The 26,583-nt window shown below is 37.3% G+C and overlaps 1 protein-coding gene across 3 annotated transcripts in view; it reads left to right on the forward strand.

Annotated features, from left to right (window-relative positions):
* NAV3 (neuron navigator 3) overlaps positions 1-26,583 on the forward strand; it is a 346,824-nt gene that overhangs the window by 203,199 nt on the left and 117,042 nt on the right. For all 3 annotated transcript variants that reach the window (XM_028105477.1, XM_028105478.1, XM_088025643.1), the window contains one exon: positions 7,815-7,934. In XM_028105477.1, coding sequence (XP_027961278.1) covers positions 7,815-7,934 — 120 coding nt within the window. The remainder of the gene's footprint in view (positions 1-7,814; positions 7,935-26,583) is intronic.

Consider the following 26,583-nt stretch of genomic DNA (forward strand, 5'->3'; position numbering starts at 1 on the left):
TTAATTTGATGATGTTTTAAGTGAAAAAAAAAGGGGGGCATTGAAACATCTGTGCTACAATTCATGAAAAAATTGAGTCACAAAGTTAATTTTCTGTTCCCAATTTAAAAGTATGTTTCAGTGATTAAAGGGACAAAGAGCTCAAAAGACATAGTAATTAATGAAGGTGTTTAAGATTTTTTTTTCTCATGTAACCATAAGGAATGTCATGAAGTGAATGGGAATGCTGTTTCATTTTCTCACGTACCTTAGAACTCAGAAAACTAGTTAATCGGCATTCTGAGAATTCAAAATTTCCTGAAGCATGTAAAGACTTATCTCTTTCTTCTCTTTTTTGAAATTACTTTACACACTTGGGGATGCAAATCTGCCAGTAATTAGGAATTAGTCAGAGGAAGTCCTCTTACTTATAATGAGTCTCTGAAAAAGTCTCCATTTATGAAACAAAAAAGGAACTTCTTGGAAAATTGGGGAGAAAGTTAGATACTTTAATTGGGTGGAAATTGAAGTTATCTGCAGGTGTCACAGTATAAATAGTTGGGTCACAACATAACCTAAAATTCTACTTCAAGTCATATGGCCCAAACACAAAGCAATTGAATTCTGGGAAATGAAATTTTTAAAAGGGAAGGTGAATACTTTTATCCTTCTCCCTTGTTCCTCCCTCAGGTCACCCTTAGTAAGCTTGATGGTGTGAAGCATGTCCACCATTGGGAAGGGCAGGGTTAACGTGTTGGGGTGAAAGAGTTTACATGGCAAACCACAGATTCCTAATCGGAAGGCTTCTACTAATTTCATATTCAAGACAGGAGCAATGGGGGCATGGATAGTTTAAGTGACTTTAGCTGGAACTCAGAAAATTAGTTAATCAGCTTCTGGGAATTCGAAATTTCTTAAAACATGCAATGCAGTGAATATGGTGATCCTGGTGGAAAGATAGCTGGTAATACTAGCCAACGCTGACATAGCACTTACTATGTGCTAGACAGCGTTCTATGCATTTGACATTTGTTGACTCATTTATGTCTCACCATAACTGAAAGAGGTAAATATATCATTACTACCTCCATTTTACAGATGAAGCAATGGAGGCATGGATAGTTTAAGTGACTTTAGTTGGAACTCAGAAACTTAGTTAATCAGCTTCTGGGAATTCAAAATTTCTTAAAATATGCAATGCTAGACTTGAACCCAGCAAGAGTAGGAGTCTGTACTCTTAACCATCATGGCAAATTACCCTGTGAGATTGTCTACATGTCTACATGTACACATTTCTTTCCTAGGATTTGATTTTTTACAATAGACCAGAGCTTCCCAGCAATCTTTCATTATAAGTGTAGTTGTTTTTAAGCTAGCATGTGTGATCTAGGGGACAGTAGTTAATATTATCTGTGCTCATCAAAAAGAAGATGCTGAGCTGTTGTGCCTTTGAGGTTTACGAAAAAAGCCTATGTGTTCATGTCATTAAAAAATAGCTAATTGTAACATATAGTGGCTGATATGAAATTTGAATGTAAAAACACAGAATTCTAGTAAGTTATGGTGCAAGCCTAGGTTTTGAATCTTCCCAAATCCCCACAAAAATAGACAAAGCTACTAACCAGCAAAACTAAAAAAAATCACGATCACTCTTCACTCATAAAAGTTGATGACAAAGTATCATCTCAGCCCCCAACTATAAACAGCTGAGGACAAACATTCAGAAGCCAAAGGATGGTATCAGTGTATCAGCGTCTGTTTCGGAAGAAGCAGAGGTAGGCACTGGGGCATCTGGTAACACTGAGAACAGAAGAACCCAAAATAGCCGAGAAACTGACTAGAAAACACACAGGGCATTTGAAGTCAGCAGCTGAAGCTGGAGGGGTTTTGACCACTTGACCAGCCAGGGAGAATAAGGGCAGAAGGTCATGTCTGCGGGGAATCGAACAGTCTAGATCCGATGAATTCATTCAGCTGCCCAACCACAGCCCCCTTCCAGGACAGGACCCCACACTAAGAGACATATTCTGTGAGTAGAAGCAAATTGAACAAGATGTGGCAATAAAGGTGAACATGAGTGAAGTGAGTGAACTGGAAGAAAGTGAGAGATGGAAACAGAATCCGAAAATCTCAGAAAGCTAATTAATGCATTTCAAAAACACTATACAAAAACAACAGAGGCAGTTACTGTGTGAAGTTGAAAAGGTATCTAGTTTCTTTTTATTCAGAAAAATGAATTTCACATAAAAATAAGCAGGAGAAAAGTATCAGGATAAAACCCCAGAGAGGCCACAAACATATGCCACACATATAACTAATAAAGTATTAGTATCAATGAGGAAAGAAAAAAGGAAAACAAAACATAGCATTGAATCCAATAGAAAAATGAGCAAAAGGAAGTGAAATAAGTCAGCCAGAGAAAGACAAATACCATATGATTTCACTCATATGTGGAATTTAAGAAACAAAACAAATGAACAAAGGAAAAAGGAGAGAGAGAGAAACCAAGAAACAGACTCTTAACTCTAGAGAACTGACGGTGGCCAGAGGGGAGGTGGGTGGGGGGATGGGGGAAATAGGTAAAGGGGAAAAGAGTACATTTATCATGATGAGCCCTGAGTAATGTATAGAATTGTTGAATCGCTATATTGTATACCTGAAACTAATAGGACACACTACATGTTAACTAGATTGGAATTAAAATTCTAAAAACTTACTGTAATTTAAAAAATGAGCAAATATTTTTATAGGGATGTCATATTTACTGGTTTATGTATATTTATATCACTTAGAAAGCATTACAACTGGTTACACATGACATAGTAACTACATTACCTGAAATATGCTTGAACATTTTAAAATGGACTTTCTAATCAAAATCAGCATTTTTTTAAATTTAAATTCAATTAGCCAACACAGACAAAACATAAATGGCTTATAACTAAGTGAAACCTGCTTGGTAATCTGGAACTTGTAAATCAAACCAAAGTGAGAATTCTCACCTATAGGCAAGTAGGTGTTTATTCTGAAACTCTTTTGAAAACTATTTAGCATTGACTAGTAAGGTTAAGTATGGGTATGTGTCTCTTATGACCCAGTGATTTCCTTTCTAGATATAGATCTTAGGTAAGTTCTTGCCTGTGAGCACAAAGAAATGTGGGTACACAAGTGTTCCTGGCAGCAAAGAAGAAAAACAACTCAAATATCCATAATAGTCAGCTGGATTAATCAAGCAGTGCATTTGTAAAACGGAGTAGTAAAACTATACAATGAATAACACAATGGTACACATGAAGATAGATAGATAATTGCAAAAATGTGATTTTGAGTGAAGGAAAGAAGTCACAAAGGATTACACGTAGTGTGACTCAGTTTATATAAAGTTCAAATCCAGGAGATGCTAAACAATATATTTTTAGGAATACACGCCTATGTGACAAAACCGTAAAGGAAAGTAAAGAAATGCTTACAAAATTCAGGACAGTAGATATCTCTAGAAGGGAGATTTGGAGATGTGAGTGGAGGAGCCTATATGGACATTGAAGAAACTGGAAATGTTTTATTTCTGAAGCCAGGGAGTAGGTGCATGAAAGTTGGTATTATTTTTATTATTATTTGATATGTACTTTTATACCTGATACACCTGCAAAAATATGTATTTCCCTATAAAGTTTTTTTTTCAAAGCATGGAATTGCTATGATGGTAAAGTATATATTTCTGCTCATTGAGAAAGTAGGATTGAACAATATAAAAAATAAGATTTTTACAAATTCTATTTCAGTGAATTCCAGACATAATTAGAGCATAATGATGCAGATTCACAGATTTGAACAGACTCTATCTTTTTTCTTTCAGTTTGTTTTTTTTTTTTATTATTATGTTATGTTAACCACCTGAACAGACTCTATCTTATAATAGCTGGGGGTGGTGAGTGACAAGAAGGAGTGATATATCCGGATTATGGATTGGGTGGATGGTGTCCTTACCTTTGGCCATCAAATCATGCACAGAAGGAATATGAGCTTTAGTGGTGAAGTTAATATATGGTCAGTTTTTGCTGTATTTGAGGTGCTTATGAGAAAACCACCTATCTATGCCTTGGATGCAGTTTAATACCTTATTTTAGAGCAAGGTGGAATGATATGGCATAGAAATATTAATTTGGATAATAGACACCTAAAGTAAATGCCATGAGTATGCAAATTTGCCTACAGAGAAAGAAGCAGGGTGTCAGGGGAAGTGAGGAAGAATGAGGAAATGCTCTGTGAGACTGTTTTTTTCATGTGAATTCTTTTATAGCTCATAGAATTTGAGTGTGGCTAAAATTATTCTGAGACTTTCATAGTTTGAGGTAATTTATTTTTTTGTCAGTAACCTCACGAGTTTCTTCCCACCTCTCTGTACCAATCTTCCCAGTGTCTATTAACTCTTCTTAAACTCATCTTGGCTGATGGTTTTGAAGTTTAGATATAACATGATTAGGAAATCATTTTTTAAATTTTACATTATTCTTTCAAAATGATCCCCTAAAATTGATAGCTCCCAGACCGTAGTATAATTTTTCTAGAGAAGCTATAAAGTTCATGTTCTTATAAATTTTTAAATCCTTCAGAAAGAATGAAAAGAAGGAAGGATTACCAAGAAAAAATTCATATCAGGGATTTGTCTGACTTGTGTGATACCTGGATGTTTTGTTTTAATTTAAATTCAATTAGCCAACATAAAGTAGTACGTCATTAGTTTCAGATGTGGAGTTCAGTTATTCATCAGTTGCATATAACACCCAGTGCTCGTCACATCACGTGCCCTCCTTAATGCCCATCACCCAGTGACCCCATCCTCCCATCCACCTGCCCTCCAGCAACCCTCAGTTTGCTTCTTAGAGTTAAGAGTCTCTCATAATTTGTCTCCCTCTCTGATTTCCTCCCATTCAGTTTTCCCTCCCTTGCCCTATGATCCTCTGCTGTGTTTCTTATATTCCACATATATTGTGGATAATTGTCTTTCTCTGATTGACTTATTTCACTCAGCATAATACCCTCCAGTTCCATCCACGTCGATGTATAAGATTTCATCCTTTTTGATACCCACGTAATATTCCATTGTACATATACCTCATCTTCTTTATCCATTCATCTGTCGATGGATATCTGGGCTCTTTCCAATAGTTTGGCTATTGTGGACAGTGCTACTATCAACACTGGGGTGCAGGTGCCCCTTCGGATCACTGCATTTGTATATTTGAGGTAAATCTCTCATAGTGCGATTGCTGGGTTGTAGGGTAGCTCTATTTTTAACTTCTTGAGGAACCTCAATACTGTATGTTGTCTTTTAAGTAACAGAATCATGGTTCTGTTATGAAAATGCTCTACCAACATTCAAATGAGAGTGTGTCTGTGTAAACGGAGGAACTATAACTGAGTATTTTTTTGGTTCAATTAATACCTGTTGTAAGGCTATTTGATATTAACTAGAAAAGTGAAGGGCCCAAGAAAAATGAATATCCTTTGAAATGCTTCCTGAAAAAATAGGTTTTTTTCTTAATTTACGGAAGTTTTAAACGTATGTTTTTTTTTTTTTTGGAAATTAGTTTTCAAAACAGTTGACCTTTGTCTATAGAACTTACTCTTCTGTAAGTATTGAATAATTGAAAGGTTATGTTTTTAATAGAAGTGATCTCTCATCTTATCTCTTGTTTTCATGCAGCACCATCATGGGTAAAATTACTGAAATCAGCTGTGATGCTTTTTTTTTTACAATATGGAAGCCTGTTGAATCCAGCTGAACAAACGTAATATATTTGTTGATCCCCAGTTATATACAAAACACTTTGCTAAACAATTTTGGAGATACACAGATGAAGAAGACAGACCAATGAGACATACATGAAACATAACATGTATACATTGTTACAACTTCCTCCAGGGTGAAGTTTAGGATTAAGCATGTTGGTAGTTTAAAAAAGGGGAGGGAGGATTTGCCAATATACACTTTTACTTTACCAGGAATTTCCACACACTCCGCCCTACAAGTCAATAAAAACATTTAGATACCAGTTGAAAACAGTGTGGGAAATATGATAAGAAATTGGAAGTAAGAATAAGCCCTGAAACACACCACCAACGTGGGGCAACTGACAAATTAAAACACAGGAAGAACAAATATCCCTTCACTCTTTGTTTAATTTAATTGATGCTCCTAATCATGAATTAGTTATAAAAAAAGTTAAATTATGTCTAGTATTTCTTATTTAAAAGAGTGTATCAGTGTTCAATACGTTTTGGAGCCAAAGTCCTCCTTTATTTTTTCTGTTTTGGTGGGTTTAAATTCTTTAGTGATCAGGAAAACTCACTATGTAGAGTCCCTTATAAGGATAATGCAGTAGAACTAGTAGGTGTTGTTTTGTGTATAAAATTCATCTGTTTCCTTTTCAAAATATGTGGAAGAGACTTTGTGAATAACAAGTAGTTACCTGTTATAAGGTTCTCAAGAGCTCTGTGTATTTTTCCTTTATCATAAAATCTACCTGCAGATTTTATTCTTCCCATTTTCAGAGGAAGAAATTGAGGCACAGTTTAAGAAACTTTTTCAAGTTCCTTCAATTAGTAAGGACAGAATTTATTGATCTTGTAAGTAATTGGCCAGTTTCATAATCCTAGCTTTATTTGGTTAGTCTTCAATATGGTCATGATTAAATATTTTTGATTACAAAAAGTGAATCAACTCAAATTTGCTTAAGCAAAGTAGGGACATGATTATAAAGAAGCAAGAATATCTCTTAGAACCCAAGGACAAGTTGTGAAGTTGAAACCATGGGGCCAAGTGTCTCTGCTTCCTTTTGTGTACCTAGGTCATTGTTTTTACTTCGCTGACCAGCTTTCTCTGTGGCTCCTTACATCTGCTGGAGAAAAACACATCTCCTGGGCGTTCGTTATCATCAACTCTCTTCACGCAGAAAGACTGAGGAGAGCTGCCTTTTAATTCTAGTTCTCCAGAAAGAAAAACCTGATTAGCCCAGCATAGGGTAGGAGATTAAACAATGTGGCCTAGTCCCCTGCAGCCAAGGACGCACGATTACCGATCGTAATCCAACTGTTGGGGTCTACCATGCCTGTAGATGGTGGTGGTCCTGTGATGGCAAGGAAGTTCTCAAAGACACGGAGTGGGCCAGACAGCAGGGCCCTTCACTTCAGATAGTAATGCATGGCGGGTAAGATCATTCTGGAACCCACTTTCTAGATTTATTTCTTAGTTCTGCCATGCCTGGTTGAGTAACATTGTGTTACTTACTTAACCTTTTTGTGCTTACTTATTTTCTTTCTCTAACGTGGTGATAATAACAGTATTACACGTAAGCTATTTAGAACAGTTCCTGGCAACATTGTAAACATTTGATGCATCTTGGCTATTATTTTATCCTTGTGGCCAATACATTTTACTTACCAAATAACTTAATCTAATTTTAAGTTTAGTAATATTCCATGACTCCTATGACTTTCAATGCTTCAAAAATGGTATTTACAAAATGAAATGATCTTGCTCTTATTTTTCAAATGTTAAATTATCTCCAAGCTGTTCAAAATTTTGATAACAAAAGGGGAAAAACATGAAGGTTTTACATAGGATAGTTATTTGTTGTAGTAAGGAAGATTGATTTCCTAATAAACTTGAAAAATACCCTAATTCTTCCTGGTGAGTAAAATGTTTATATAGAAAAAACTGTAATAAAGCACATTTGCATAATTATTGAAAATTGTGAACACTGTTTATTAAGTTAAATTCTACAGGTGAGATCATTTAATTTTCTGTTGATTAATTACACATTTATTTTCAGGTACATGACAGATGGAGGGCTGAACCTGTATACTAGAAGTCTGAACCGAATACCAGACACAGCCACTTCCAGAGACGTCATCCAGAGAGGAGTTCATGATGTGACAGTGGATGCAGACAGGTAATGCTATCAGCATGTACAATGGTGAGAACATAAAGCAATTTCATAAATGAGATCCCAGGAGTTTGACAGTATAAGTCAAAGGACTTTTTTATTTCAATATAATAACTATTTTGAAATATTTTAAAAAACTAAACTGGTTTTTCTTAACAAGACTTGTTTAGCTCTATTTACTGCATTGGTGAGAATATTTAACAACTTCCAGTTACGTGGCAGCAAATTTTAACACCTGTAAAAGCAAAATGATACACATAGACTTATATTCTTTCCTTGGAAAGAACTCTGGCTAATGTTTGTTTTGGTTTGGATATTGTCAGATTTACCTGGAGGCTAATGATATAAAGATTAAAACATAATTCAAATTATCAGGTATAATAAACTTGATGCTTTTCTTGAGGGGTTTGTTGAGAGCATACAACTCTTGCTTTAGGCTAATTTCGTTTTGTAATTGTTTCAGATTGTTTAAAGGTATGTGTGTGTATGTGCATGCATGCATGCATATTTGCTTCATATGCTAGATATGATTTTGCTGGAAGTTGTTATGTCAATTTGATCAGAATCACTGCTGTTAGAGAATATTGTTCTTGTAAAATAATATTGTAAGACATCCTTCTCACCTGATTTTGCCCTCTCTTGACTCAAAATTTTGACTTTATTCATCAGGAAGGGGTTGCCATTTCTTAAACTATGATATATCATTACCTAGAGTGGTTCTTTACTAAAGTCAGCATTGAGTAAGAGGACAAATGTTGTGACTCAGTGCATCCACATTCTGAAGTTAAGAACTGTGCACAATTCATTGTGCATTTTAACATAGCCCACTCAAAAGGCTTGAATTCTGATATTAGTCGTCAGTTTCTCCTCACTCAAATGCTGTTGATGTATTGGGGGGGAGGATTTGGGGCTCTAAATACTCTTTAAATAGATATTCAACTAGCCCTTCTATTTTTATCTCTACCTTCATAACCATTTACAGAAATACCATCGATTTTTAAATATTTGGGGTCTTCTCCAGGATAAGTAGGCTCTTTCTCAGCTTTTCTTATCATGTGTTCCAGAAGCCACGCTCTCAGATCTAGGGTGAGGGTATGTGCCTGGTATCCTGCAGTTCAGAGACCCCTCCATAGGGTTAGGGTTAGGGTTGGGGTTAGGAGTGAGGGGTTAAGGGTTTGGGTATGTGCCTGGTATCCTGTAGTTCAGAGACCTCTCGGGAGAATAAAACCACGGACTTCTACTGAGGTGAGAAGAGACATGGCAGCCATCTTCGGAGCTGAGGCAAGGAGGAGATTTGGGGCTCCAAATGCTCTTCACATAATGCTGTTGATATTTTCACTCCTGTTGGCCAGAGGACAGTTTCCACTAGGACGCTAGGATAGACATAGCTAGTCTGTAGACCAGGTTTGTGTGAGAGAAGCAGGAGGTTCAAAAGGATTATGAAAAACTTTGACTCCCCAACCACCAACATGAACTCTTCAACCATTTTCCCTTCCTGACTCCTTCAACCAGCCTGGACTCCTTTCTGTTCTTGAATTGATGCTTCCTCCATCTGGAATGCCCTTTTCTACATTCGCTGCATTATTTCCTCCATCATAACATTTCAATTTCAGCTGAATGCTGCCTTCTCAGAGAAATGATTCCAGAGAGGCTAAGATACATTTGATTTGCACTTTCTTACCCGTTACCTTATATTATTTTCTTCAGTGTATCCCATCACTCCTGGAATATATCATACTTACTTATTTGTTTACATGTTTATCTTATATCTCCCCCATTATGATGTAAGCCCATGAATGCAGAATTTTGTCATATTCATTATATTTTGAGATTTTAGCAAATGCTTATGGAGTGAATGAACAAAGGAATGAATATAAGCTATATATATTCATATACAGCTAGCAATAGAGTTCAACTGGGTAGAGAGGCAAATGAGGCCAGAGCCAACATTCTGCAAGGATATTATGTAAGAGAGGAAGGGGTTATGTGGAAAAACAGGAAGCAGTGTTTCAAGGGGAAGAAATCCACAATACGGACTACATTTTGAAACTAAGGACCTACACATTCTTAGCTGACAGTAGAAAATATTAAAGGTGGGGGACAGTCTGTTGGTCTTTAGGAAATGAGATTGTGGTGGCAGAACCTAGGAATCGATACAAAGGAGCCTTATTTTGGAGGTAGTTGGGATAACCAGCTCTCCTTGCTCCTATAGGGCTCAGCTTGGAGGAACCTCAGACCAACGGGGAAAACCCAGATGTGTGTCTAATAAATTGAGACCTGTGAAAGCAGTGGTTCTTAAAGTGTGGTAACTAAATCAGCAGCATCAATATCGCTTGGGAACTTGATAGAAATGCAGATTAGCTCTATCCAAGATTTACTGAAGGGGAAACTCTGGGGTGGGCCCAGCCGTCTTGGACAGGCCCTCCAGGCAATTCTTATGGATGCTAAAGTTAGCAAATCACTATCTTAAAATTAACAACCAGATGCCAGGTTGATGAAAACATGGACACTTAGCATAAACATTTAAACATTTAAAAAAAGACATTTTAAAGTTTTTATTCACTATTTTAGCTGTGCTCTGTCAAAGGAAAGAATATTAGAATAACACTGGCACTAATCTTTAAATTAAATCAAATTATGACATGTCGTACCTGACATAAATTGTCTCCATTTGTAGATTCAGCTTCTGAGAATTGCATTTTTGAAAGAAGTGTAGAATTTAAGGAATACAAAAGCCACTTTAATCACTTGTATATATTAAACACCAATTAAGGTCATAGGGAAACTCCTGTTCTCAGTAGAGATAGGAGTTTGTCTTTTATTGTATATAAGTCTGAAGCTCTTTTAAATCCTGTATTCAGGAAGTGATTTGGGATGTACATAATTTTAAAATGCATAGTATTAAATATAATATTTAATAATATGATATAATTATATGATAATTAATAAATATACTATTTAATACTTGTGTAAGTCCTTCTGTTAATTTAAAAATCTCCTTATACAGGATGTCGTTTCATAAAGCTTTCTTAATTCCGATACCCATTCCAAAGAGGATAGGCAAGAATAGCTCTAAGGAATATGTCTTTGCTTAGTTTTACTCAAAGAAGATACTGAGAAGTCCTGTACTTCAAAATAAAAACTGTTAAGATTTAATTCAGTACTCCCTAAAAGCTTTTTTTTTAATCACTGCTGCCCCCACTTTTTTCTCTGTAATAATTTGTTCCTGTGATATTTTAAGAAATGCTGATTTTGCCTAATGCCTTCGCTTAGTGGTTATAGCAGTACAAGGACTTCGGCCCTTTACCTCATGTACTTAACAGTTTCCCGGCTACCTTGGTCAGGGGTCTTTTAAATAAAATGAAAAATGTTAGTGCTTGGTTCATTTTAGTAAATTGGTAAATGTAAGTGATAAGGAGCTATTTTACTAATTTTAATTAGTTTTATTTTTACATTTCAAAGCAAGAGCATGTGTTATACTGATTGTTTTTAAAAAATAACTCACCTATAGCAAATAGTGAAGAGAGATGGCACAAAGACAGGTAGACTGCTCAGGAAGTAATGAGCTTCCAGCTGGAGAGTGGGAATGGGGACCCCATTTCTCAAGGAACCTGGGTTTTGGTCTGTGTAGAGTACTCTGCTCAGGCTGCTTGACAAAATACACAGCCTGGGTGGCTTAAACAACAGATATGTCCTGAAGGCTACACATCCATGAGTACCATGCTGGAGAAGTCATTGTCCGGTGAGAGCTTTCTTCCTGGTTTGTAGACGACCACCTTCTTGCTGTGTCCTCACACAGCCTTTCCTCTGTGCTCCCTTGGGGAGAAAGAGAAAGATCTCTCACATCTCATCCTGTTCCTATAAGGACATCAGTTCTATCAGAGTAGGGCCCCACCACTATGACCTCATTTAACCTTAATTATCTCTGTAAAGGCCCTTCTTCAAATATAATCATATTGATGGTTAGGGCTTCAAAGTATGAATTTGGGGGGAGAGGGGCACCGTTCAATCCATCCCACTGTGTAACTCCCAGGTGGTTTTATTCTTGGAGATATAGGTTAATCCCTATATAAACGCCGGATTAAAGTACTGACTATATATAATATGTGCATTATTAAGCTCACATCCTTCAGGGTCAGGAAGATCATGTGACATGAATGAAACAGAAAGGCTATGTTAAACATGACCAGTCTAAAGAGGGTGGCTCTAGAGGTTGCTGCCTGTGGAAATGCAGAAATGTGGAAAGGAGGGGCTAACGATTGCCAGACCATTTGATTTTTCAAGTGAAGTCAGACCCTGGACTCTTGTGAGAACGCTCCCAATTTTCACATATAGGAAACTGTTATTAGGTCTATAAGATCAATAGATAGTTAAAGATAGACATTTTCTTCAATGGCAGTTAATGTAGGAAATTAGAGAGAAGCCTATATAAAGCAAGAGACAGTGTACGTTCTCATGTACGGTCGTGTAAACTTCCTAGTGCCTTAAAGTTACCCCCAGATACACACTGGTGATGATATCAGCTGTACAGAAAGAAAATGCTACCAGTCATGAGAATCCAGCCTAGTAATTGAGGCGAAACTATTTGAGCACATTTCCAAGTTTATAATGTAAGACAGGACAATCTCAGGTCCATTTCCCAGCCATAGCATCCCTCAGAGGCACTAACTAATTAATTTTGTTTAAACCACTATGTGAATCAGCACTGTGCAGGCTAAGGGCACGTTTGTATCTATGATGTAGAGTGGGGAAACAAGCCCTGAGAATAATCCTTGACATTAAAAGAGTGAACAAAGGGAGAGAAACCACTGAAGAGGCAGAGAAAAGAGCTCCTACACGAAATTGAAGAACAAATAGGGCTAACTGATATTTTTGAAATGGAGAGTAGAGGAACGAGGCAACAATGTCAAATTCCATGGACAAATGAAGTTAATTGGAGAAAGTTTATACCAAAGAATAACATAAAATAGTATGAAGTTTAACATTTGAGAGGCAGTGCTCTCCTGGAAGATCAAGCAAGGTACAAGCAATAGCCCGAGTTACTCAAGTTTCTAGAAGTCAAAATTTGGCTATTAAGATGATTTATCCACATGACCATCAAGTCAATATAATGACAGAATGAGTCTCAAAGGAGAGAAAGATAAATCTCCAGGTGAGAAACTCTTTTTGGAAAATGAACAAAATTCCACAAGTCCAGGCCCATTCTGGATTATCTCTTACATTGCTATCTAAAGCATATTCTTAAATCTATAATTGTTAATTTCAACTATAAACTAATCAGTTTATTCATATTTTTTACTGCTCTTTGTGTGTTGAATCATGACCTTTTGAAAATATAAAAAGCATAATACATCATAGAAATTGTGATTTGTGTATCGTACTAACTGACAGATTGGCTTGATTTGTGTTACTGCAGTTCAGATGCTGAAATCACAGTTGATGGAAGAGTTTAGAAAAAGCATTAAGGGATTGTCATGATTTCACATGGCCCTCAGGCTATCAGTCATTATAACGCAGTATATCAAGGGAAGTCTAGGACGAAACACTTGTCATACTAAATCCCTTACTGGGGTGGTCAGGGGTTTTTCCTCTGTCCCCTTAGGTTGAGGGCTTGGGGGCCTGCAAATTATACTGCAAAAGAAATTATCAAGAAATAAGACAGGTTTTTATTCATGAATGTATGTGGGAAGTGGCGGAAAATGTGACTCAAGGAGGCCATTAGAATTTGGACTTAAATGCCGTCTGTGTTTCCCCCAGGTTTATTGAAAAATAATTGACATACATCACTGCATAAGTTTAAGGCATACAGCATGATGGTTTGGTTTCCATGTGTAGTGAAATGATTACCACCAAGGTTCAGTTAACATCCATCTTTTCATATGGATAGAATAAAAAGAAAAGAGGGAAAAAAATGTTCTCCTTGTGATGAGAAGTCTTAGGATTTACTCTCTTAATAGGGGAAGGGGAGTGGAAGAAGGGAAAACAAAGGACTTCTGGGAAAAATAAAAGGACACTTAGAAGAAGAGATGAGAGATATGATAGTTCTGTGACAATGTCTGTTTAGGTGATTTCTTGTCCTTCTCATCTCTGGTGACAGGAGTCAATCTTCTCTGGTTACAGAACCCCCAGGGAGGGGCTTTATGATTTATGAATTATTTTGGGAGGCTCTACTTTTAGACAAATAAGGGGAGTTCAGAAAAAAGGGAACTCTTCACAGTGGTATATTTTGGATCCTTCACCCTACATGTACAGTTGGTCTCAATGTGCAGAATCTGCCTTTACAAAGGGAGTCATGGCAGATTCTCACAAAATCATGTGAGGCCTCATTTCTAAGGATGGGAGGCCTTTGATATTTCCATAAGTTCTCCAAATAGGAGAAGTGAAGGCAACAGAGATTTCTCCTAAGCCATCAAGCAAATATCTCAAGGGGTCAGCTTCATGATGCTTGTCACTAGTGTGTGTACACTCTAATAATTCATCCTATTCTGTGTTGGTATTTTCTAGTATAATCACAGACTCAGTATAGTCCCATATGTTAAGAATTTCCTTCATTAGCTTACTGGCTTTCCATCGTAATTAAAAGCAAACACAAAAAAGATTAATAGGCTGAGATGGAAATAGATAAAGTAAATATAATTATTTCACTTCATAATAAAATAGCCTGCCTTTTTTTGCTCTTGTTTCTTTACTCTAAGTAGAAAGAGACCAGTGCAAAATATTAGAGATGTAGAAAAATTTGCCCTTCCAACTTCCCTTTGACACCCTTACTTACCATTGCAGGCTTATGAACTGATGCTGAACTTCTCTCCTGTCTTCCAGTTCTCAGAATTAACTGACCTCATTGTGAATAATCTTTCAGACTTCTAGTACTTTTATGTAATACCCCTCATAGAATTAAATTCACACCAGAAACACTATTGAGAACCTGTCCTCTACCAAGCACTGTGCTCAAACCTGGGGGACCCTGTATTCAAGGGAATTAGAGTAGGGATTATGAAAGCTTAAGCCATTGAAATTGAAAGGATACATGGAAAATCCAACTAGCCCAAGCTGTAGATATTTTTGTTTGGGATACCTTTTAATATTTTTCTAACCATGCATCCAGGTGGCTCTAAGCTCTACCACCTCCTTAAAGGACTGCTCCTGGCATTAAACTTGGCCAAAGTTAAACTTTGCCGTTATAGGATATTCTTCTAACAGAAGAGATGGTCCTCAGTACTCTTATTTATGCAGTAGTTTTACCTTATCTCCTTCCAAAACAATTTACTAATAATCTTATGAAGATGGTAAAGAGGAGGAAGAAGAGGAGGAGTCAAGGTTGTTATAATAAAAATTAGCTATAGTAGCTATCAGCATTGAGGACTAGTTATGTGTAGCCAACATGCCATATTACTTAAATACATTGTTATATTTTATCTTTACAACAGTCCTATGAAGTGGGTTTTATTACTGCCATTTTATGAGGCAAAGAGTTCTTAGATTAAGAAACTTGCCTGTAAACATGTTGTTAATTAACTGTAATGATATGATTTGAATCCAGTTCCTGTGCTCTTACTATTATTCATACCATTATAAATTTAGATAAATGTTTTTATCATGCCTGGATGTACATTATCAGATTTTGTAAATTCTTTCATTTTTCTATTTTGGTCTAAACATGCCTATAAAATAGGAACAGATATATTTTATTCAACTTCATAAATGTTGGTAAGTTCCCTCAGTATATAAATCATATTCTTGCAGATTGTTGATAAACCTAAAAACAAAATTGACAACGATATTGTAACATGTGTTAGAGATTCTCAAATGCTGGCTAGTATGTTAATATGAGTAAAACAATTTAACAGTGCTTTGTTTTATATATATATATATATCTTGAAACCTAATGTGTGTTGAAATATTTATTTCTTATAGGCTCCAGGAAACATTAGAAAAATAGAAAGGGGAGAAATATATTCAGGTTATATACAGAGAAATATTAAAAGAGTATTTATATGAAGGGAAAAGCAATATGGGCTTTTTATAGCACATAATTTTTTTTCCACAAAGAGCAATAAAATAGGAGAGACTGTATCAACTAATTTAATTGCTTAATTTGATTAAGAAGTTCCATCTTTATCATGAAACACTTGTGTGTGTGTGTGTGTGTGTGTGTGTGTGTGTGTGTGTGTGTGTGTGTTTTCCCCTGCAAGAACTAGGGATGAATTCTTTTTTTAACAGGCCAACTAATGGGGTGAGACATTCAACTTGGGATCATTAAATTGAGGGCTTCTGGCTGGCAGCTGATAAATTCTGCATCTTCCTCACTCCAGCTGTACAGAGTGGGTGGCATGGACTTGTTTAATAGAGTCACATGTACTCTGTCTATATTCCTTTTCCTTGCTTGACTTAATTTGTGTTTGAAATGGTTAAAGTTATTCACAATAAGCTGGATTTTTAAGCATTAGCAGAGCTTCCATATGTTTTTTCAGATAAGTTGCAAATGTGTTTTCATTACAAATGAGTGCTTATTTTCTGAATTAAATAGTTATTTTGTTTTTATATAAAGTTTTCTGTGATTACTAAGGAAAATTCACTGAATACATGTAACCATAAAGAAGAATCTAAAAATAATCTATTTCTCACCCATCCCCAAACAACTAAGAGTATTGCTTTGGTGTATTTCCTCCAAAGTGTGCTCACCTCTCCATTTACACAGTTTGGGTCATACCATCCAGGCGATATAGTATCCTGCTTTCTTAACTTACCTAATGAACAATACACATAGTATTAAATATTACTCTAAATTATGGCTTGTAATGATTGCATGCAATTCTGGCACATGGAATCAATTATAACTGAGGAGTTTGTTTAATCCACCATTAAATTGAAGACATTCATCAAATTTCTGATTGAATTGGCAAAGGCATTAGCAGGATCTTACCTATCTGGTTGTATTTCTATATCCGTGTATTGTTTTCTAAAAAGATAAAATGTTGAGCTCATAGAAAAGGATGCTTCATGTGTCTACATGTGCCTGTTTGTGTCTATGTGTGTGTATATAGATGTACATTTGGAATTTAATTTTATTTTTCCATATAAATCTCATTCCTTAAATTTTATAAATTATTTTCACTTGAGATTTTTTTTTAATTTCAAATGTATATTTAGGGTTTTGCACCTTCTTAGGATTCATGAATTTGTTGTACTTTTACAATGTTTTGTCAGCCAGATTTTGCTGCTGAGGTAAACACTGTTGACTGAAACTGTGCTTCTTCTCCAACCTTAATTAAATATCCAGAGGTACCTTATTTCTTACAGAATAAAACTCTATTATTTGTTTCTCTAACAGTATATTCTCCTCTGATCCCAGATGGTTTGTACAATCCATGTTCGCTTGACAACCCAAATGTTTACTAGATAAAAGTAAAAATAGGGGCACCTGGGTGGCTAGGTTGGTTTAATGTCCGACTCTTGATCTCAAGTCAGGTCTTGATCTCAGGGTCTTGAGTTCAAGCCTGGAATTGGTCTCCATGCTGGGTGTGGAGCCAACTTAAAAAAAATAAAAATAATTTTGGACAGGTGAAGTAAAACAAGCAGATTTAAAAATCATATCAAGTTTTTTTTTTAAATCTTTCCCAGCTTCAATTTTGACTTTGTAATTTAGTTGTCCCCTGATCTTCTTTTCTAAGCCAGTTTGATTGGATAGTGGCTAGAATAGGTTGATCATAGTAAAAACCAATAGAAATGCTGTTCAGATTACAGTTAACTGCTAAATTCTTAGAATATTTTGGTGCTATTGATTTTATAGCAGAAATATTTTCATATTCAAATATCATAGCAGCTCTAATGCTACTATAAAAACTCTCCAAATATGTTAGTGTAAAATTTTTTGTAAAGGTATAAAGCCACAAGAGCCAGAATACAGAGGACAACAATAGCAAAAAAGCTGCGAACGTGGCAAAACAAAGGGAGAATGATGATTGATTTAGCAGCCACAGGGAAGCACTGAACACAGTGGGTAAAGTCAAGAAGCAATGCAATTCACACCATTGGCAGCGCAAAAGGCTTGGGAATTTCAGTATTGGTTACCTTGGGATGTAGGGATAAATGTGAAGTAAAAAATGGAAGGAATTGGATCAAAGGGTTTTGAAGAAGTAATCAGATCCGCAGATTCCCAGGCCAACCCATGAATAACTGGGCAACTGTCCCTTTTCTATCATAGCAGAAGCCTGGAGATTATTCTCAGGTGAGGGAAAAATATGACATCTCATTGGGACGCAGGGTACAGTTGAGGACTGAGCACAAAGTAATTAAATAAGGTTTGTATGATAAACATGAAGATTCCCAGTTTTCCCCCTTACTTGGTCCTGTAACCCTGGCAATGAGGTATGAGTCCATCTGATCAGGACCATCATTTACCCTCTACTTTTCCCATGCATCTGCTATGTGCCTACTGACCACAAATCGTTAAATCACTGTAAGCAGTATACATTTGGAGAAAATATAGTATTGTGAGATAGAAGTTAGCAAAATTGGTTATTAAAAAGGTTTTTTGAGTTTGGATTCTTGGTTTTGATCCCAGCTAAGCCAATGGCCTCTCTCAGCCTCATTTTTATACTTACAAGTTGTATGAAATATTAATGACTAGTTACACTCTTAGGCCTTTTATGATTGTAAGTGACAGAAAATCTTACCAAAACCGGCTTAAGAAAAAAAAAAAGGCATGCATTGTTCCCATAACCAAAAAGTCCATAGGTAGTTCTGAGTTTGGATGTCGTTGGATGTAGTATCCAGTTTTCTTTATCTCTTGGCTTGACTGTGGAATTTTGCATAGGTAGGTTTAATGCTTCTGTAATTAGGGTAGCTTATTCTCAGCCCTACATAATTCAAGGTAAGTCCAGTGGGAGAGAGGCAAGCTTCTGCCAGGTTCTGAGGAGTTACTAGGGTTGGACATATGATAACCTTATCATATGTACATTCTTGAACCAATCACTACAACCCAAAGCACATTAACTGCCTAAGTCTTTTACTTACATCTTAACGTGCTTTATCTATAAAACTACCAGTGTACCCGTGTCCTCCGTGTCCTCCGTTCCCGTCTTCTGTGCCAAACCTGGGCATCCTGGCTTCTGCTCACAGCTTTGCTTTGTCTCATGCCTTGCCAGGACTCACAGTTTACACTTTGAAAATATCGAACCATTTATTGTACCCCGCCCCCCAAGTCTACTGTTTCATGCCTTCACTTAGACCTGGAGTCCCATACTCAACCTGGGATACCCATTCTGTCTTCCTTCATAAGAAATGCTTCAAATCTTGCTTCCTGCAAGATTTGCTTCAGGTGTTGTCTCTCTGTGAACTCCCCTCAAAACCCTAGTAGGTACGTTGTACCAACTCTGTGCACTAGGTATATTTCAGTCTTATAGTTTATTATATTATTTTGAAGACTCTGTTTATGTGTCCATCTCTCCCAGAAGCCTATGATGTATCCAAGGATAGGGATGGTGTCACATTCATCCCTGTACCCCCAGTTCCAAATGCAGTTCTTGTTACAAAATATACATCTGTTGTCCTGAAACCCACTTCATCTTGTGCATCTTGTATTGCACAGTGCTCTACACATCATATCAAGATGGTTTTTGCCATGTCTTATCTGACTTTATATTTTCAGCATCTAGCACTGAGCCTAATACATTTCTAGTACGCAGTAAATATTTATTTAAATGAATGAGTGACGAATGAATTTATTCTTTATTTTGTGGAGAGTTTTTTTTTGTAAGCATAGGTCTAAAAAGAAGTGTATAGTTAAGGATGTTAACATTTGAAGGCTTTATGGAGAAGAAGTATGTGTGAATGCCTTTTGAAACCATATCATCCAGAATATTGCTATTTGCCTCTTTTTTTAAAAAAAATTGAGATATGGGGCGCCTGGGTGGCTCAGTTGGTTGAGCGACTGCCTTCGGCTCAGGTCATGATCCTGGAATCCCGGGATCGAGTCCCGCATCGGGCTCCCTGCTCAGCGGGGAGTCTGCTTCTCCCTCTGACCCTCTTCCCTCTCGTGCTCTCTATCTCTCATTCTCTCTCTCTCAAATAAATAAATAAATAAATAAAATCTTTAAAAAAAATTGAGATATAATTGACATACAAGATTTTATAAGTTTAAGGTATACAATCTGTTGATTTTACTCTAGCTGGTCATCTTTTTAAAAAATATTTTGACCAAGACACTCAAACCAGAAACTTAATGATTTATTTTTTTATTCGAGAGAGAGAGAGAGAGAAAGAAAGAGCACACAAGTGAGAGTGGCAGAGGGAGAAGGAGCAAGAATCTCAAGTAGACTCCCCACTGAGCATGGAGCCCAACATGGGGCTCAATCTCAGGACCCTGAGATCACGACCTGAGCTGAAACCAAGAGTCAGATGCTTAACGGACTGCACGACCCAGGTGCCCCTCAACCCAAAACTTAAATAGCAAAGTATAATACTAGGATATCCAAAGGCGATTTTCTTCAAAAGTTCTGAAGTATGGGGCTCCTGGGTGGCTCAGTCGGTTAAGCGTCTGCCTTGGGCTCCTGGGATCAAGCCCCAAGTCAGACTCCCTGCTCAGTGAGGAGCCTGCTTCTCCCTCTCCCTCTGCCCCCAACTCATGCTCTTGCTCGCTCTCTCTCTCTAGTGCTCTCTCTCTCTCAAATAAATAAGATCTTAAAAAAAAGTTCTGAAGTATGTTTTGATTTTGTCTAAAATAGCACAGAACTGATCTCTGAGTTTAGAAAATTTATAGAGTAAAAGTATGGACTTTTGAAATTTGGTGTATAGATAGTTTATATTAGTATTTCTGGCAAAAAAAATACAATTATATGTGTATAGACCTTTCTACATTTCTTAAGTTATTCTACAATGCCATTTTTTGTTTACTCCTTGACACTAATTCTGTGAAATCAGGAGAGTTGTTAAAAAGACTTATTCTATATTAAGAAAGCTCAGTGAAGTTAACTGAACTTCCAGTAATTAAATGACAAGGTTAAAAGTGAACTCAACTTGATTCTTATCTAAGCCAAGGGTCAGCAAATTTTTTCTGGAAAACGTCAGGCAGAAAATATTTTAAGCTTTGCAGGGTAAGAGGCAGAATCAAGAAATTGATTGGATGATGAGAGAAAAAAAAAATGGCCAGAAGCTTTTTCAACTATGTAAAAATGTGAAGGACATTCTTAGCTCACAGGGTCTATAATTTGGATTTGGTCCACAGCCATGGTTTGCTGACTCCTGTTCCAAGCCATTCTTAGGCCTGACATTTATTCTCTGTATGTTTGTGAGGGCTGCCATGACAACCATAAATTGGAGAGCTTAAGCAGTAGGAATGTATTGTCCCACAGTTCTGGAGGCTAGAATAGAAGTAGAAAATCCAGGTGTTGGTAGGTTTAACTCTTGAGGCCCTTGAGGGAAGGACTTGTCCTAGGGCCTCCACCTTGAGCTTGAATTTGCTGTCATCTCCCTTTGGCTTCACATTGTCTTCCTCTGTGTGTATCTGTGCCCAGATTTCCCCTTCTTATAAGAACACAAGTCATATTGCATGAGTGCATACCCTAATGACCACACTTTAACTTCATAACTCTGTAAAGACCCCATCTCCAAATCAGGTCATGTTCTGAAGCGCTGGGGGTGAGGACTGGGACGTTGACTGGGGGTGGGGAGTGGCACACCCTTCAACCATAACACCCTCATTCTCTTTGTACTACATCAAACCCCATGGCTAGTAGGAGGTAAAGTAACAAGTTATCAGAGTTGCGTCTCCCTCTTTCTGTCCTTCTAAAGTGAAAGCCATAACTTCTCTCTCAGCACCCCTGCCACACAAAACCAGACAAATAGAACTCAACAGAGTAAATGGAAAGATGACCCTGTACAGCCCCCTGCCTCCACCTTACAAAACCCCCAGAAGAAAATGGAGCAGAGTATCAGTCACCTGAATGCTTAATCATGTTAGCAAATGGGCAGCACTATTTACAAAAATAAATTATAAGAAAAAATACTCATTTTGGTCATATTTCTGGTAAATATCCTGCTGGCTAAGAGCCTTAGCTCTCTGGTTCCCTAAATATATGAAGAATAAGACTCCCACACATCACATCCTCCTCTGTCCAGGCAGCAGACAGAACTGACTCTAAAATCAATCTGTCGTTTGACGTTCCCAGCTGCGAATGTGCCTTGTTGTTAGGAGGTGTCATGCCTTTTGTAGCTAAAGCTGTCACAGCATGCACAGCCTATGTGTGATTGAGCCCTGCAGCCAGGGTAAGGATGGGCTAGCACAGGAATTCTGCAAGATTTTTTAAATGAAAATACTGTGTGAGGTTCTTACATATAATGACCTAGATTTATAGCTTACCTACCCGAGACCGTCTTTACAAAAATTAGTCCATAGTCATCAATTTTTAAAGAAATATGCTTCAAAACAATGCATGGTATCCTGCCTCTTTGAAGTCTTAATCTTATATAGTGCCAAGCACAATTCCCCCTTTTCTTTGTCTTCACAGAAGAAAGTGGTGAGTTGATTTTTATTTTGAAAGAGAGAGACAGAGACAGAAAGAGAGCGAGCGGGGAGGGGCAGTGGGAGAGGGAGAGAATCCCAAGCAGGTTCCATGCTCAGAGTGGAGCCCAGCGTGGGGCTCAATCCCACAACCCTGAGATCATGACCTGAGCCAAAATCAAGAATCGAATGCTTAACAGACTGAGCCACCCAGGTGCCCCAGGTTGATTTTTTAAAACACTCACTTCTTTACAAATAAGAAAACAAACCTGAGGCTTCTTCAATTAGAGAATGGTTAGATACTCTGCTGCACTGATCATACCTCTAGAATGGAACCCTCTTCAAAGAGAACACTGGAGAAGTGATGAGGCCTGTCCACCAAATGGAGTTTCCATCATCTCCAAGCAGGATAAGTGAGATTTACTCGCTTCCCTACATACGGCAAAAAGGGAAGGAGACTTGTATTCACCTAATTATATAGGATGCTGTGCTAAGTGCTTTATGTTAATAATCAAAGATATTGTATTCTGCACTTTGCAGATAAGGTAACTGAAGCATGGAAAGGGAGCGCATTACAATGTTAAATGTGTTTAGTTTATATTTCAATACCTTAGGAACATGTTCCTCCCTCCACACACACACATATCCTGTTGACAATAGAATCTCAAACCATACCCACGTGGGCTTTCTTCTCTGATATTTCTGACTAGAGCAGTTTAAGGATAGGTTATAGCTCATATTCTTCTCACTTAAAATTATCTTTTCCAGAGTAGATACTCACAAGTTGTGGGTTGAGATCTAAAAGTACAAAGGGCTAGTAAAAGGTGGAAAAGGAGAATATCACATCCCCTTGATAAGCAAGCAGCAGGAGTACAACAGGCCTCTTTCTCTCATTTTCGAAAGATCCATGGGAACCCTTTTGTAAAATTAAGTTGTCTCTGTGATATATAGAGTGAGCCTTAAATTAACTTTTAAATGTTTTCTCTCTTGAAACATGTTTTTTAAAATAAAGTTTCACCTGCATAAATGTTCTCTTTGGATTAAACAGTTCATCACCACACTTTGAAGAGATACTTTCCTTAACCTTCTGACTCCATTGTTATTGTAATAACAACAGCTCATTAACACAGTCGGTGTCAGTATTGATTATGATTTTAGATTTTACCTTTTCCCATTATAGTTTAGTTTTCATCTAAAATAGATCATAACCCTTGATTGGCTGCTGCCTTGGAGTTTTTCCAAGACACTGGAGTCCTGGTAAGATAATAGTGTTGAAACTGATACTCGTAGTCACTAGGGACCCTGGACTTTTTTCTCCTACTGCAGTGCTCTGTTTCACAGAGGACAATATGTGTAGTCTTCAATACAGAATTAATCATGAAAGTCAAGTGCATACGGCAGGTACAATCAGCACCATCTAATTATCTCAAACTTGTTTGTCTTATGACTTTATTTAACAGAGCACATGCACAGGATAACAAACAGGCTAATTCAAAATCCTGTCACCCACCGGCAATTTAGCAATCATAAATGGAGTCTGGTGCATTTTAGAGATTGTATGAATGTGACAAGCTAGCAGGTATGAAGAGGAAAAGCAATAAGGTAGAAAATAAAGAAATCTGAATTTGATTTTTTTTCCTCCCTCAGGAAAAAAAAAAACTATCAAGTTATAGGAGTCATTGTTTAATGTGTATATGAAACATTCAGTTATTTACTTTGCTATAATATCTTTAATATCCGATGAACTGTATAGCACTGTAATATATTAAGAGAGAGTGAGGTTGATCTTTCAGATTCAAAGGAATGTTCTTTTCTTGAAAGAATATCTACTGGTCAGAGTCAACAAACACTATTATTGTTTATTATTATTATTTTATTATTGCCAGTAGATAGGTCCAGCTAATGAGCCAATAGGTGGGTGCAGCTAATGAGCCTGTTCGTTCAGCTCTGTGAGGATCAGGGTGGGTCTAGCACAGACACAGTTCTTGGTGCTCAGCACAGCTGGAGGGCCCCAGGATGCTGATTGCAGCCCTTTGTGGGATGTGAATGGCAGGAGACAAATAAGGGAAGTGTAGTCTGTCATCAGTGTCTCTCTCAGCTGTCTATCCTCCTGACAGTCTCTTGCTCACTGTCAACAATCATTCACTCTCCTGGTCTCTTGCTGCTTTCTCTTTGAACCTCCTGGCCTAGACCTATTTACACACAGGGGAACGTGAAGGGGGCAGATCTTGGAGTGGGAGAGAGTCCTGTCTGAGACGCTCTGCTTCCTCTGTGGAAATGATACTGTCTCTCCCTGTCCCAGGAAAAGGGCCTAGAGCTAGTGCTTATCCTCCTGGGTGTCAGGCATCTCAGTGCCTAGTCCTCCAGGTTTACTGGTCTCTTTCCCTTGGTAACCCACACTGTGTATTTCCGCCTCTGACTACACCACAAAGATAATTTTTCTTTTTTATTTTGGGGGGGTGGAGGGGCAGAGGAAGAGGGACAGGAAGAGAATCTTAAGCAGACTCCGCACTGAGTGTGGAGCCCAACTCAAGGCTTGATCGCATAACCCTGAGATCTTGGCCTGAGCTGAAATCAAGAGTCGGATGCTTAACTGATTGAGCCACCCAGGCACGCCCACAAAGATAATTTTTCATTTAAAAATGCCGAACTTCCTAAAGACAAGAAGGTTAATTAGCTATTTCCCTGGGCGCTATTTGATTTAGCTCATTCCCTGGCATATGCATGTTTTCAAATATACATGTATGGGCTAATGAATTCTTTTAATTTAACTGTTTATCAAATTAATGACCTGTTTTGGAAATATCTGTGCACAAGTTTTAAGAAAAATATTTCCTTTTAGATTGGGTTAACTTTTTTTTTTCCTGGCAAGATTTAGCTTGAGGGTAATAAATTAGTGTTGAATACTTTGATACTTTGTTTCACACGTGCTATGTGTGATTTCTCTTCATCTCTTATTAAAAAAAGGCGAGTGTGATATAGTTCCCCTACTGTTAACATTTGAACAGAAGGTGTTTATTTTACAAACTTTGTGTTTACATGTATCAAACTTTTAAGACATACATTTAACGTGACAATTAAAAGGTTCTCCCTCATACCCATATCCCCATAGTTGTATAGTTCTGTAAATCCTCCCTTTTAAAACTCCTCCCTAATACCTGGAATAATTTTACTGTGCTTCTTAGAATTCAAATCCACTGTCAGCTACATTGTCTCTATCAGTAATCTCTTCTGGAATCACATCCTTCATCTTATTGTTATTGTAAATTGCCTCTCCCACCAGGCCTGAATCCCATATAGTCCTTTGCGCACAATCTTCCTACCACTGGGCCTGCATGCAGGGTAAATGTCCTTCTTTGAATACGTTCTCTCTCCGCCTCCCTAAAAACATCCAGTTTTAAAGTCCTCCAATTAGTCTACTCCCCCTCTTACCTCTCCATGGTATTGTCATTTCAAGAAACTTAAGCCACTCTCCCTCAGTTATTCAAGATTTTCACTCCTTTTTTTTGTCACTTTCTCCAATACTGCTCTTGTCATAATATGATCAGCATCTGTATACACTTTGCAACAGCCTCATTTCTCAGAACCTTGACACCTTATCCTCCAATGATCTTGCCTTCCACTTGAGCTTAGCCACACACTCCCACTGTCACATCCTAGAACTGGTTGTTAATAAAAGCTTCACCCTGTCATTAAAACAATTTTGAATATCATATTTTCAATAACCACTCCTACTTTTTAGTTCACTCCTTTTATTATTCCAGCATTGTGAATAATATTCTACCAGGAGCTGCAGTCCATTGATTCCAAATTGGTCAGAATCTCATACTTTTATTGCATCCTCATATTCTTTGTACAAGTTAGAGTCCACAGTTCATAAAAAAAAAAAAACAATTCTTTATTAGATATAGATACCCTTCTACTCTGCTCCCCCTTTCTCTCTTTGCTTAATTAACTAGCAAAATTCCAACCTTCCATTAAGTCCAACATTTCATCTGCTCTGTACCTTCCCAGCTGAATGTAATGAGAAAGTTTGAAAAATCATGCAGACTGATTTCATAGTAAGTTCAGGACTGGTAATCTCAAGTGGATTCCTGGTGTTCCCAGAAATCCTACATTTCCCTGGTCCACTCACTCTTCCATTCTCTTGGCAAA

The sequence above is a fragment of the Eumetopias jubatus genome, unplaced genomic scaffold, assembly GCF_037043125.1.
Source record: "Eumetopias jubatus isolate StellerSeaLion01/CBP00866 unplaced genomic scaffold, mEumJub1_p1.0 scaffold_8, whole genome shotgun sequence".
Taxonomy (NCBI): Eukaryota; Metazoa; Chordata; class Mammalia; order Carnivora; family Otariidae; genus Eumetopias; species Eumetopias jubatus.